The 14,835-nt window shown below is 36.9% G+C and overlaps 2 protein-coding genes across 2 annotated transcripts; both read right to left on the bottom strand.

Moving 5' to 3' along the window:
* Positions 1-132: 132 nt before the first annotated feature.
* Positions 133-4,198, bottom strand: LOC117622981 (TBC1 domain family member 2A). The gene is made up of 8 exons (XM_034353802.1): positions 3,973-4,198; positions 2,990-3,674; positions 2,472-2,588; positions 1,492-1,670; positions 1,316-1,409; positions 1,091-1,168; positions 842-943; positions 133-597 (listed from the first exon to the last, which is right to left on the bottom strand). The coding sequence occupies exons 2-8, from the start codon at positions 3,470-3,472 to the stop codon at positions 463-465; spliced, it is 1,188 nt and encodes a 395-aa protein (XP_034209693.1). The 5' UTR covers positions 3,473-3,674; positions 3,973-4,198; the 3' UTR covers positions 133-462.
* An 8,038-nt stretch (positions 4,199-12,236) lies between these two features.
* LOC117621918 (acanthoscurrin-2-like) lies at positions 12,237-13,615 on the bottom strand. Its single transcript, XM_034352446.1, has 3 exons — positions 13,295-13,615; positions 12,916-13,029; positions 12,237-12,682 (listed from the first exon to the last, which is right to left on the bottom strand). Exons 1-3 carry the CDS (start codon positions 13,404-13,406, stop codon positions 12,237-12,239), a joined length of 672 nt encoding a protein of 223 aa, XP_034208337.1. The 5' UTR covers positions 13,407-13,615.
* Between the last annotated feature and the right edge of the window lie 1,220 nt (positions 13,616-14,835).

Genomic DNA, 14,835 nt, shown 5'->3' on the forward strand with positions numbered 1-14,835 from the left:
ATGTAATAACCTTCATTCTCTATCACAAATTACCATTTCTGCATTTCCTTTAGAAGAAGGCATAGTTTTCTCTTTGGAGGCATCACGGGCCTAAAAAAGAGATTTTCACTTTCCTTTCGCGAGTAGAACAGATTTCTAGAACAAATTGAATTTCATTGAGTGAAAGTTGTAGACACAACATTTGAAGCAAAAATTACAGGGCACTAAAACGCAACAATGCCCGAATTTGCAGTGTATCTAACCACACGTATATGATAACAGTTAGAAATTTACATTGATCATCTACTACAACATCCTAATAGACAACAGACACTCCCTTTGCTTGGTTGTTTCTTTTACAGAAACACAGAGGAGAGAAGAGACACAACAAATTCAGTTTCTTCCCTAGGGGAGGAACGAAAAGCTCCCCCACTAGATCGTCCGGCATTTTTGCAGTTTCATCTGCTTGTGATGCTGCAAATGTTATTTGTCATCCAACTTTAGGGAATTTAGCCGTCTAAATCTCTGATCGAGTTCCTTCATCACTGCTGGTTCTTGCTTTTTCCTTTGCTTTGATATATTGTTGGTTGTCATTGAACCTATCTTATCAAATGCCACCTGCACGAGTGTTGCACCATATTAGAAGCAAAATCATTTCAACACCTCATCAATCCTTTTTTACATCAATTATAAATTTCCAATTCATCTATGCCGAATGACTTCTTTGCTAATTTTACATACATGTTAATCAAGTTTCCCTTTAATGCATAATTGATGGAGGACAAGGTTGAGACAAGAAAATAATAACTTTCTTTTTTCTCCAAAAAAAAAAAAAAAAAGCAACTGCAGAGAAATGTGTTACCGTCAATAGCTCTTCTGGATCAAACAGGTGATGAGTAGTTCTCTGCAGAATACTAATTACATCACCAACATGGTGGGTTATGAGCAACTGCTCTTCCTTCATCTGCAATTGCAAACCACAAGATCAAACAAACTTCTCTGATATTACTATATAATATTTCAGCTGAACTTAGATGATCGACAGTCAAGAGCAAGTAAATCTGCATGACCAATACAAACAATGCAAACGGCCAAAAATTTAAAGTTGTACCTTAAAGATTGCCAAAGCCACATGAAGAATAACTTTAGCCCCCTCGTAGAAAAGGACATCCCATACCCTTAAAGTAGTCTTTTAAGGAAAAAAAAAAAAAAAAAAAAAAAAAAAAAAAACAGGCAAAGAAAAAAAGGGAGAGCCCCATGAAAGTGTTAGTCACAGAAACAACCTCAACTTATTTCAGCATGTTTCTATTTTTGAGAGAGAGGGTATTGCTTTAACCTCTGAAGGCAAGCTTTTGGAAAAGAGGCAGAGAAACCACTCAGTGGCAACAAGGGAGACATCAAACTCCATTGCTTCCAAATGCATTGCTATCCTGCATTTTTCTTCCAATGTTAGAAGATACACAAGAGGAAAGTAAAACATAAGACACTTCAGGCCAAGTATAAAGAAGGTACCTTGGGCACTTTTTAGCGAGGAAATCCTTGAAAACTCTTTGTTCAACATGGCATCCTGATAAATTATTTGTATAGCAGTCATTAACCAACACATTTTCCAAGAGGACTGCTAGCATCCAAAATGCATCTTCCTCTGTTTTCATCACAAGCAGTAACAATGCTGCAACATAATTTAAGCCCTGCAACAAGAAGGTCCAACCATTCCAGATAAGAAAGTAAACATCAGCATAAAGACAAAGGAAACCAACTGGGGATCTTCAAAACATTTATTTCAGAAAAATACATGAAATAAGATATTCTCTCTCAAGCAACAAAGATAGGTGGAGATCAACCCTCAAGCATTTTGTGATCGATAAATTTTTCCAGTCAATCCTACTGAATTTTTTTACAGGACAGCAGCAAAACTCATACTTGAGTGGGTCATAGAATAAGAGTTGGTGAGATAAGCTGTTTTGATGGCTGAGGAAACAACAGAAATGCACTGTTGTAATTTGCAACAATAGTATTTGGGAAACAATTTGAATAGATTCAATTTTTGTTATTCACTATGCTTAGAAAATTCTCTTTAGAAGAGAGGTGCGGCTACTAAATAGATTTAATGAAAACAACATAAAATATTACTAATTAACAATTGGATGTGAAAAGGAAAAGTAGACACGAAAAGGGTGCCATAAGGATGAAGAAAACCGGAGGATTGCACTTAACCTGAATAAAATCATTTGTAAAACTCACAATTCTACTATGATAAAAATGCTTGAACAAGACATTTCTCTTGGATCAAACTATGATTACAAAAAGTAGAATTTTGAACATGCTGCTATTTCAAACAAGATTCATGTAAGGACCATGAAACAAACAACAGAAGTATTTTTAATAATATCAACTTGTAACATATAGAATGGTTTGCACTTTTATGCTCATGATAGTCAGATAACTTTAAGAATGGCTCATGTGCATTATGGAAGGTGCAGGAGAGCTACCTGACAGTAGCCAACATCAGAATCACGGAAAGAATACCCAACAAGGACACGTCGAAGAGCAGCATGACCCTCTGGGGTGTCCAACCATGGGTGACCTGGGAAGGTACGGGGCAGGTCCTGCACATACGATCACGAAGTGAATTGCAGAAGTGGAGGGAATTTAATGGCAATACAGATACAACTTATAAGCTATAGCACTTGGAAATGCTGAACATTAGAGCAAAAAGTAATGGAAGATTTTCCCAATGGAATTCTATAAGCAGACAGCCAAATTATGCAAACTAGAAATTCCCAAATAATCATCATGAATCACAAGATCAGCCACATAGATACCTAATCTTCAAGAATAGCTAATGTTTTCCTACATCCATCCTGCAAATTACTAAGTCTCTCAAAAGGAAGTTGGTACTAAGAAAGATCATGCATATACAAAGTCAAATTCCTTGATTGAAAAAGGCAAGATCCAACATTTGCTACAACCACCATTGCAATCTAAAAAGAGAGGCAAAGGAACTCACATGATCAATCTGCCTAGTGGCAGGGGTGACCTTGCCCTCAGTGGCCTTTATCAAATCGTTGTAATAGCTCTCAGGTACCGTGGACTTCTTCTTGGCCGCCCCAGATAACGAAAACCACACCTTGGGCCGAAGAACAGGTGGAATTCCCTTCCTAATCAGCCTCTTCAAAGTAATGGCATTGGCCAAAGCTGAAAATTTTAGCGAAGATTTAAGGGCAATTCCTTCAGATATGGAAGGCTGCAAGTACCAATTTGCACCTTTGTTAGCCTCCAATGACCACCACACCCGTCCTTGTTGCCTCACCTTCTCTCTCACCTCATTCAACACATTAACATCATCTACATTCCCTTCTACTGTGAACCCATAAAGGTCTTGGAACTTTACTGTAAGATTAGCCCTCCTGGTATGGATGCTAGGCCTCAAAATTGGTATTTGGGATTGGAATTCTAAGGGGAGGTCTCTTTGGCTTTGAGTTCCAAACATTTCTTGGGGTTATTGTGGTAGATCAAGAAAAGAAAGAGAAAGAAAAGATATTTTGGTGAGAGGCCCTTGTCAAACAAGAAAAGCCCACCTGCTACAAAACCATGAAGTGGTCTTATATTGTAGCCTGAGAAAAAGCTTTGGGATTTTGAACAAGGACTGAAGGAGAGAGGCTGCAAAGTGTTTATTTTCTTCAGCTGTGTCCCTAAAGATTTGATGAAAGACGAGTCAGGCACAAAAACATATCACCAAAATCTAGCATTTGTGATGGCCATGAAAGTCTCTTTTGTGCCATTAATATACTCTACCCTAAATAACAACCCCAAAAAGAAAGAAAAATAATAATCTCTTTCCCTCTCAGGTGGGCTTTTTTTGTCGAAAAATATATTTTCAAACAAAAAAAACCCAGAAAAAAGGAAAGTGGGAAATGAAAAAGAAAACCCAGAAGAGATTTGTCCTGCAATGTCAATACAAAAGAGAAAATGGGGAAAGAAAGTGGGTACCTGAGATTGGGTTTGATTCAAATGAAGAGCACAAGAATGTTCTAATTTAGGAATAAAAATATTAGTGGATGGATGATTAAGAAGTGGCTTATCATTAAAGTCCGGATTTTTTGGGGGTAATTTAAGCTTGGAGTTGAAGGACACAACAGACAAAAATTGGACGGTCTTAAGTCGTGCTTCCTGGTATGGAAGAGAAAATAGTGAAGTAGGAAGGGGTCCAATTTGTAAAAGAAATTAGTTTTGTGGGTCTTTTGCTTTCAAATTTCTTTCTATCATATATTTTTGGAACGTTAATGAGGCGCCAGCTGACGCTGAGAAGAGACAGACATTCACACTGTGTTACTGAGTTTTGTCTTTCTTTTTTCTGTTTTTCTTCTTCTTTTGCTTTTTTTTCTTTGCCCATTTAATTTGTTACTTTCATTAAACTTTGTTTTTAATCCAAGGCACCTTCATTAATTTGAAATTGACACTTGGTTCTATAATTACTTTGTGGTATAAATTACAAAGAGATGAGGATTTCTCACACGTATATTACTAAGGTGGCATGAGAGTTCGAACTTCAAACCGTCAATCTGCAAGTCAAGACCTTTGTCCATTGCGCTAGATTCCCGTTGGCATCAATATATTAATTTTGACAAAAAGTTTTTTTTTTATAAAAACAATATTAAGATAAATAAGAGCTAAAAAATTTCAAAGTTGAGGAGTCGACAAGAAAAGCGCGTTTTTAGTTTGATATAGTTGGGAAGAAGGGGCATATCCGTAATTAACTGACAGAGACAGTGCATTTCTGCAGCGACGTTCAACTGTTTATGGCCCGCAAAATAATTACCCGAAGTGATAGTGAGCTGGGAAGTCGCGGGGCCTACCTTCTGGAGCCACAAAAATGGAGGGTGATATCACGTGCGAGAGTCTCACATCTGATCCTGATCGTCTGAGCGTGTCCGAAGATAGACAACGCCACATAAGCTGCTAGCAGTCTTACGTTGTGGTCGTGGTACGAAGGCTTACACGTGTGCTGATGCGGCTACACGGGATATGAAATACGACGGAAGCACTAGATGTTTGTTCTTCGGAGCGCAACTAGTTTCAGCATATTCGTAGCACTAGCAGGACATGTGTATGTGTTTTGGGACCTTTGGGTGTTGGGCCGGCCTCCATTGTCACAAATACAAGAAGTTGGGCCCTTTTTTTTGTGGGTCCTACAAGGGAAAAAACCGATGGTTGTCACTTGTTTTTTTTTTTTCTTTTAAAATTTTTAAAATAATAAAGCACATTAGCATTCTCAGACAAAGGCATAAAGACCAACTAGAAACCATGGAGAAATTACCAAACATAATATCTCTACTCTAATGATATTTTTAATAAGGCTTCAAGGCACCTGCGTTAATCCTCCCACATTAGTTATTGTAATTAGGTTTCAACTGTCTACTCAAAGCCTTCACTAATGGTACAAAGGTGAGCGCATACGTCGGTTATGTCAGTTGACTAAGATAGTGTATCCGCCTTTTTTCAAGCCTTCACTAATGGTACAAAGGTGAGCGCATACGCCGATTATGTCAGTTGACTAAGATAGTGTATCCGCCTCTTTTCAAGCTGATATAATACAAAACCTAACTACAAGATTAGCATCTAAAACAATTCCAAAATAATTTCCACTGAAAAAGAGCAATCAATGATATGGGAGGGGGGTGGTCCCTTTGTGTTCACCAATCAATGATATTGGATTATTGCATGTATTACACGTGATATCACCTACTTCCTTCCTTTACAACAAAGACAAGACCATATGCACAACATGAGAACTTGTATGGCCTAAGTAATGTCACCATCTCAAATGCCAAACTAGTGCAATTTTACATATAACTCTTACTCGATCGCATATACAGATTGCAATAATGATGTAGGGCATACAAACCAAGCCATGATTATTGCTACCACATTTGTACACCGGTGCCCCAATGTATTAATTTCTCAACAAATCTACTGCTTTTGCTTTTCTTGTGAACAAAGATTGCATACAAGTTTCTACTTTTAATGATTCATTCATGTAAACTCTACCATCTCCGTATCGTATCGTATCGTATCGTTGTAGTCTCGTGTAAAAAAAATTGTAGAAAAGTTTCCCCTCTGTCTAAAATAATTCCAATACCTATTCTTAATGATAAGTAAATATGTCAATAATTCTTCTGTATACTTTTTGACATTTTTGGTTTGCTTTCTTTTGGACAAAGATTGCAAGCAATCAACCTCCTGTCATTCATTGTTACAGCTCTAAAATTGTTCTTATTTATTTATTTATTTTACAAATGACATGACTTGGACTTTGCAATCCATCCACCACTTTTTCTGTAAAGGAGATTGTGAAATTTTCAAAGCAAGATGCTAAATTGTCCAACTCTGCATAACCTTTTTTTTCTGTAAAGGAGATTGTGAAATTTTCAAAGCAAGATGCTAAATTGTCCAACTCTGCATAACCTTTTTTTTTTCTTCAAATAATCTAAGGCCAAGTAGCACTGATCCAATCCTCTTGAGTCCTTGACCAGGTATTATTATAGTAATTTTAATTAGGAACATCAGTTCGTGACCCAGTGTATGACAGCCCCACAACAAAATATCAAGCTGATCCATTTTTAGAGCCGACGTGAGCCCATGACCCTACCATAATATATATATATATATAGTCTTCTTCTATTAAAAAAATTTTCAAATAATTTTATTTGAGGAACATCTTTTAGGATTCATTACAATTTTTTTTCAACGATGTAAACAATATGTTTTTTAAGTCTATATCCATAGATCATTCTTGCAAAAAATTAGACAAAGTAAAATCCGTTTCGACATCCAATTGTATCCTATAAAATTAATGAACACGGTGCTTCAAGAAAGTACTAAAATTTCAGTAATTCAATTGAGTGGTAAAATGATATCGGATCCAAGTTAATTTTTTTTTAGTAGAGATGATCTTTAAATGAATATCTACAAAATAGATGGTTTAAATTAGTAAAATACAATACGGAGTGAGCCCTATAAGGGTGTCCCTCAAATAAACTTATTTGAAGAATCACTCGTTCGAATATACATATATATATATATATATTCAATATATCGGTAATGTTTTATGAACCTTAATTATATATAGGGGAAATTTTGATAACTAGTGAAGTTTTCCTTTTTATCAACTTTTAGATTTTTAACTTATTAAGGAGTTTGAGTATTGTTCGGAAGGTCTTCGAGTGACTATATTTCTAAATTGTGAATAAAAAAACATGAGAAAAAGATTCTTTTTCCAAATTTCCCTATAGCTATGTATCAGTTAGCACTTAGCAGAACTTTGTGGGGGTTGTGTTCAAGCCAATTCAAACAAATTGAAGTTGTTGAACCGCTCATGATTTCACTTGTAAGCTAGCTTATGCTTTTCACTAGATACGAATAGAACCCTTCGTTTACTTCCAAAATTTGATTTCACGACACTCACTGTAAGAGGATCAGTAATTCATGGCATAAAAGCTGAACTAGTGATTGACTATGGCTACTAGATCTCTTGACCATTACAAATAAATACTGAATATTTTATTATTATTATTATTATCACTGTCATCTTCTTCAACCACCAATCTGTCTTCTCTGCTCCACTTGGGAACGAGCCAATGCAACTGCTCTTGAGCATGGGTTACGGAAGAAGCCCATGCAACTGTAGGCACAGGGGTTATGGGACATGAATTAGGCCATTTGTAATGAGGATCATTTTTATTTTTTTTATATATCATCCGTATCCTTGAACACATAACTTGTCGCATGATGAGAGAGATAAAGCACGTAATTATAAGCAATATATTATACGTTTTTTTTTGGTAAATAAAAAACAAAAAAAAAACTTCCTTTCTTAGAGTTCAAATAAGGTTGAATTTAGGAATTCATACGGAACTTAACCGGAGTTTAGAGTGGGTGAGGTATCGAGCTAATGTTTGAGGTTGTAGGAATGGAATTGGCATTTATAACCACCAATTTGAGAATGTGCCTTCATTATTTGGGCTTGGCAATATGTCGTATTTTAGAGTATTCGTGTTATGTCATGCGAGATAATCTTAAACTACAATTCTATCCGTTAACTTATTATATTCAAATATATAAACTCAAATACATTCGTAAATTTAAAGCACTATATTGTGTTTACCCATGAAAATGAAAATGAAAATTTTCTTTATTGAATTCCTAGCTCTCTCATGTCATCTCTTTCTTTGAGTTTTAATTTAGAAAGCCTCGTGCATATATATCTCCTTGTAGAGCAAATCACGTGCATATAAATTTTTAGTAATGTCAAGGATGAAAAAAGTGGGAGTTAGTTTAACCAATCTTAATCAAGTACAAACTTCCAAGGCATTCTTGTCGTTGACGATTCAAAGTCTCCTAATTCCACTCACTCACTTCCCCATAAACCACAATCAAATTAAGCGACTCCATTGAAACCATCTCACAGCCATTAAAATATTTCACAGATGGAACCTTAATTACGCACACTAAAAGAAATATATATATCGTAATAAACAGATCAATAAAAAAGACATTGACTTACAGATTAATGATATTAAGTTTGAACTGTCATCATAATATCTTGGTAGTATGTGTGTAATAAACTTTCATCTTTTTATATTAAAAGAAAAAGAATACATATCAATTATTATAGTTTAAACTATCGCTTATATTTATAAATAAAATATATCAAAAACTTATAGTATAATATAATGATTAATCACTGTCCTAAACCACAGAAATAATTGAGTCTAATTAAATCACAACGTTTTGTTCACAGCTAAATTATGCATAAATAGAATACATAATTAACCAAGAAATGAAGGGCCTTGGGCGCAATGCAAGCCGTGTAATATTGAAAGAGCTTTTCCTTCCGACACGGTTTATCAAAACAATTACCAAGTTTTATTTTAGTATGATTATTTATTTATTTTCTATATCCCATTCAAAAAAAAGATGTCCATTTATCAACCTACAAGAAGAAGCATTGATGCACCTGAAACGCCTCAAAATTTTCAAGTCAAAATAGCTTTTCACTCCCCGAGGCCTGCCCAAATTTGCAATCATATTAAGGTTTCATTTTCACCGTTTGCAAGTAATATGAAAAACCATAAACCAAAGCACCAAGTGATTTGACATGCATGATGCATATAACATGTTATTATTTAGAAGATAAATATATAATTGTTTTCTCTTTTCGGACTGTGAATATAAACTATCGAAAATATAAACTATTAATTGTGCGATTTTTAAATGATTATCTCCTTCTAACACATAATTTGAATATATATCTACATATTTGACAAAATTACATTATCTATTAATATAATATGTTCTTTTTCTAAAAACGATAAAATATTTACAAAATATTTTTACGACCTACCAATACATCAGCAACAAAATTACATTATACACGTATGCTGCCGGAAGTGCCTTTTTATAATTAATTTGGCCATTGATTTGCCCCTCTACCAACCATTGATTTAAGAAAAATATGGAGTAAATTAGGTTGAAAAGGACGAAATAATTACTTGTTTTAAACGGTTGTTGTTGGCCTTCAAATAATAATTATGTCACGTAATTACCCAAGCCTCAATAATTTATGAAAAGCAACAAAACCATTTTAATATGATTATAATATTGCTCAACAACAATATGCCTGACCAACAAAACCAGCTTATTATCTAAGAAAACTAATTAAACAAAACTGAAGAAAATTCCACCAAGGTTCAGTTTTGTTTGTTCATGATCATAATATTAATCAGATCTCCGAGGAAAATTAGACTTTTAATCATAAGACTCAAGGGCAATGTATCTATACCTAAATATATCAAAATTAATATAAGCTAAAAGAATATATTAATTCATAATTGAAGACACTTGAGAGAGAGAGAGAGAGAGAGAGAGAGAGAGAGAGAGAGAGAGAGAGAGCTAAAAGAATATATTAATTCATAATTGAAGACACTTGAGAGAGAGAGAGAGAGAGAGAGAGAGACCTGGGAAATTAAACCAGCCAAATCTTATTTCATATCTATCAATTATCACCATTGGTGCACTTGTAAGACAGAGAAAAAGAAAAGAAAAAGTGCATGCATATATAAATATAACAAGAAAAAAATACAAGATGAAAGAGGAAGAAGAAGAAGAAGAGCAAATGCCTGGCTTTCCCATGTACGCCGCTAAATCTTTTGCCCGGTGAATTCTCCACGGGAAACACTCACACCAAAAAGCTAGACATACATAAATGTCACCCCAAAAGAAACTAAGTAATTTCTTCTTGCAATTGAGAGTGCTCATTTGTCAGAGACCATGACAATTTCTTCTTCTTGATCTTCATAACTTCTGGTCCTCAATTGCTGCTCAGAGAAAACCCAAAAACATGGAGGAAACAGAGAGTGAAAGACAGATATAAAAAGGCCAAATGGGAAAGAGAGGGCATGGAGAAGTTGTTCCCAAGAAGATGACGAGCGTTTCCCGTTGATGTTGTTTTCAAAGGAGCTCGTGGGTTTTAACTTTTCAATTTTTTTTTTCTCAAAGGTGGGCCAGGACCAGGTGGTTGGATAGGAAGGCCCTTTTTGTTTCACACGTTGGGGCTCTTCTTTTTGTCTTCCAGCTGCTGCTGCTTCTGCTGCTACAAAACAGTCGAAGATTTAAGGGCTTTTAAATGATCTTCGTTTGCTTTTGTTCTTCCTCTTTGGTTTCCATCTTGTCAACGAAACCAGCTTGATTTAGGGAACAATGTAAATACAAGATTTTCAAGCAATAAATAAAAGCTTTGAGGGAACAGGTTCGTACCCTATGTGCTATATTATATATGTATAATTCGTTGGATGTTAGAAGTTTGGAGGATTGGACAAAGGGTGACATCTGTCCACCGTTTTCGTTGTCTTGGTCTAATCTTCCCCCCTTCCGATATCCATATATTTGGTCAAAATTTGGTAACAATTAACCTATCTATTGTTGGTATATATGCACCATCATGCTTGGTGAATAATGAAAGATGATTTAAGGTTTCGTATCGTGAGAGTTCGAACTTGAAATTATTAATCTGCAAATCAATATTTTTTCTTCACTGCATTAATATCCATTGACATAATAACACATCTTGAATAGTAGACAAACCCCTTTAATTATGTTTGTCCATCAACCCCTTTAAAGTGGGAAAAGACTACAGGGTCAAATTGGCACCCACCCCTTTAAAAATTGGAGATGGATAAGAGAGTTGGTGACTGCAATTCAAACTTGAACTAAAGAAAAAGATGGGAAAGGCATCCGTATTAGTCTTATCACATGGCACACAGTGGCTCTAACTGCACCGTTGAAAAACAAAAATAGAAAATGAACTGTTAGTTCTTTGTCCTTTATTTCTACCTAGCTAGCCCATGAATCTTGCGTCTTTGGCACAATCTCATGGTGTTGCTCTCAAGTGTTACATGTTACATGGTTGCACACCAAACTCTGACTCATCATAATTTTTACCAAACACATGGGATAAAGGTTAACAAGTTTTAATCTTAATTAACATGCATCGCAATCCATCGATAAAATATACTTCATATATATAATATATTATAAAAGGGGTTGCATACATTGGGTCGACTAAGGATATTTTTTGTTATAACTCACAAACCCTCACTCATGTTCTCCTCTCTACACTTCACCATACGTGCATTTGGCCTCGTTTAGGTAGGTACATGGTTTTTATTCTTGGTTCATTAAGCTAGCCTCATTTGGCCCATTACATCGGTTTCCTTTCTATTTGCCACCCTCGCCACTTCCACCTCCACCGTATCCGCCGCCACCACCGTATCCTCCGCCACCTCCACCGTATCCGCCACCTCCACCGTATCCACCTCCACCGCCTTGTCCGCCACCTTTACCACCGCCTCCTTGTCCGCCACCACCTCCTCCTTTACCACCACCTCCTTGTCCCCCACCTCCGCCTTTACCACCTCCACGCGTAGCTGATCTAGTATCAAAGTTCCATTTTATCACCGTACGGTCATCCGTCCTCCCACCCCATCGCTTTACGTCGCCGCATCCTTCGCATTTTATTTTTTTATCCGCACCTCCATCGCGATTATCCTCATCGCTGACCTCCTCCTTGTTCTCATCACCTTATTTTCTTTTGTTCTTTCCATCGGCGTCATACGCCACGCGCAATTGTCCTTTTGTTCATTTATCATGCCGGTCTTGTTTTTTATCCAGTTTTTCATTTATTCCCCACTGGTTTATCACCCTTGTCCGCCACCTACACCTTTACCACCTCCACCGCCTTGTCCTCCACCTTTACCACTTCCTCCTTGTCCTCCACCACCACCTCCTTTACCACCCCCTTGTCCACCACTGCCACCACCTCCTTGTCCGCCACCACCACCACCTTGTCCACCACCTTTACCACCGCCCTGTCCGCCACCTTTACCACCCCCTTGTCCACCTCCTTGTCCGCTGCCACCGCCTGTACCACCTCCTTGTCCACCGCCACCGCCTGTACCACCTCCTTGTCCGCCACCGCCACCGCCACCGCCTTGACCACCACCTCCTTGTCCTTCACCACCAATGCCATGATGACCACCAATGCCATGATGAACACCAATGCCGTGATGATCACCAATGCCATGGTGATTGTCAAAGCTGTAAACCTCATGATTTGCCGCTTCTGATTCTTTTGCTACGCTGTCTGCACAAATGAACTTTCCAAAAGTAATAAGAATATGATCATCTTGTTTTATATAGGAAAAACAAAATTGCTTTGTAAAGCTTATTGAGTATATGTGGATTAGGGATACAAATGATCCGAATTAGTGGACTATCTCATATGTAATGAGAAAACCTTCAGAAGATGTCTCATTTATCAAAAGAAAATATCAGGAAAAAGATACACAAATGTATGGCATGCCCATTGAAACTTACCTGTTTCTGGCATGGCTTCTTCTCGAGCGTGGGCAGCGGAGCTACCACACAGACCGCGCCGACCAAGGCCGTCGTACTGAACGCAATCATCTACCGTCTTCTCTGCCCCATTCACTGCCACACATCACAGGTAGGTACTCAAAATTTTCAACTCATCTGTGAGCTCAGCTAGCAAGTATTAATTCAAACATGTGAAGGTGAAACCTAAAATTGTAGTTGTAATTTGAAAATAAATAAATTGATTTATGCATGTGGACTTCACACCATGCAATAAAAATCAATTTCAGGATTTGTTAAACTTGAATTTAGTGATTTTCTCATGTTCACACTTCAATTTTGTAAGAAATCACAAGAAATAATGAAACCAAAAAAGGGAAACCTTTGCTCTCATGATCTAGGGGTACTATCTCAGCTGCCACCGAGGAAAAGATGAGAACAAGTGCAAGCACGAAACCATAGCCTTTCATTTTCATCTTCTTCTGCACCAACATACTGCTCTCTCTCTCTCTCTCTCTCTCTCTCTCTCACAAAGCCGCACAACACAAGCAGAAGCCACACAGATAGATATAGAAATATTTATCTGAGACCTAACTCCAATGCAATGCTAGGCTCTGCCTGCTTGGCCTTATTTATAATGCAGGAGGGCTGATGAGAACAAGACGCAGGTGTGAGGTCTCAAGTACTTACTTGGCTACTGAACAAGAAGGCACATAGGCTACAGTGCATGTGCAGTGCACTGTCTCAGTTATCGCTTCAGCTAGCCTTTACCGAAACAGAGTAAACAGAGACGTGTGTTAGGTTGAGCTCAGCAAAGAGGGTTTGGTGCTGCCATGTGGCCTCTGAACCAATTTATTTATAGAATATTTTCGAGAGAGCACAGCGGCTTTGTAAACGGTATTTGTTTCCAGTGCCTACCTCAGGGTCAGCATGAATTTTCCTTGGATTTCATGCTTCAGAGGAAAAATTGTCATCATATTACATCCTTATTCAGAAAATTGAACTTATCCTTATTCACAATTCTTGAATGAAAGTTGATGACGCCATATATATATATATATATATGTGTGTGTGTTGTCTTTCTAGGCACTCTCGAATACGTTTTTGACGTCAAGAGGTGGTCAACCACATCATCACTGCAAAATGCAAGCCGTGAAATTCATCATGGTTTACTGCAATTAATGCTAAAAAATCTCAGAAGAAAGACTTGAAGGTGGGAATGCTGTAAGCTTTGCTGATGAAACACTGTTTGTAGTGCTGGGTGGGAGGTACTTCTAAATGACTAAATAAGGGTGTTTATTAGACGACATTAGCCATTAAGGTAGTAGTGCGTAGATTACGAAAATTTTAGTTAGCTGTATTGAATACTACGTTTGACTTTTCATGACTTTCCTTTATGTATGAAAACATACTAGCTCAAGCAAAGACCCGTGTCTAGGTTGAGCTCAGCATGCATGTGAGTTTGGACACCTACGCACACTCACATATCTAAAAACATCTACCTTAAAAAATAATAATAATAAAAAATACTCCAATAAAACCGCACTGCTATATTATTTTTAGAAAATAACAAATAAAAAATTATCTGAGTATATCCGCGCTGCTATAATATTTATAAAAAATAAAAAAAAGGATTCGTCTAGCGATTAGGCGTCCACGTGTCAAAAAAAGACTATAATATCGCCGCACGACCTTACTATTTTGGGTAATTATCAGTTCACTACTACAAAGTTGTCTGTGTCTTAGAGTTCGATATATCAATTTTTTTTTTTTCGTATGAGTCGCATCCATAACGTTTTATTATGTATCAATTTCATACATTTATTAGTCAATTTGTCAGGACCTTCGTTAAAAGCTAATGTGGTCAGTTATCCCCCCCTCTCAACCGCCATATAAACTCACTCATATGATGTCACGTGGTCC

Source organism: Prunus dulcis, chromosome 3, assembly GCF_902201215.1.
Source record: "Prunus dulcis chromosome 3, ALMONDv2, whole genome shotgun sequence".
NCBI lineage: Eukaryota > Viridiplantae > Streptophyta > Magnoliopsida > Rosales > Rosaceae > Prunus > Prunus dulcis.

Coding starts and splice junctions, on each gene's coding strand:
- LOC117622981 (XM_034353802.1), bottom strand. CDS start 3,472: ATGTTTGGAACTCAAAGCCAAAGAGACCTCCCCTTAGAATTCCAATCC. Junction 944..1,090: donor TGGCTTTGGCAATCTTTAAG/GTACAACTTTAA, acceptor TTGCAATTGCAG/ATGAAGGAAGAGCAGTTGCT. Junction 598..841: donor ATCCAGAAGAGCTATTGACG/GTAACACATTTC, acceptor ACACTCGTGCAG/GTGGCATTTGATAAGATAGG.
- LOC117621918 (XM_034352446.1), bottom strand. CDS start 13,406: ATGTTGGTGCAGAAGAAGATGAAAATGAAAGGCTATGGTTTCGTGCTT. Junction 13,030..13,294: donor CCTAGATCATGAGAGCAAAG/GTTTCCCTTTTT, acceptor GATGTGTGGCAG/TGAATGGGGCAGAGAAGACG. Junction 12,683..12,915: donor AGAAGCCATGCCAGAAACAG/GTAAGTTTCAAT, acceptor TCATTTGTGCAG/ACAGCGTAGCAAAAGAATCA.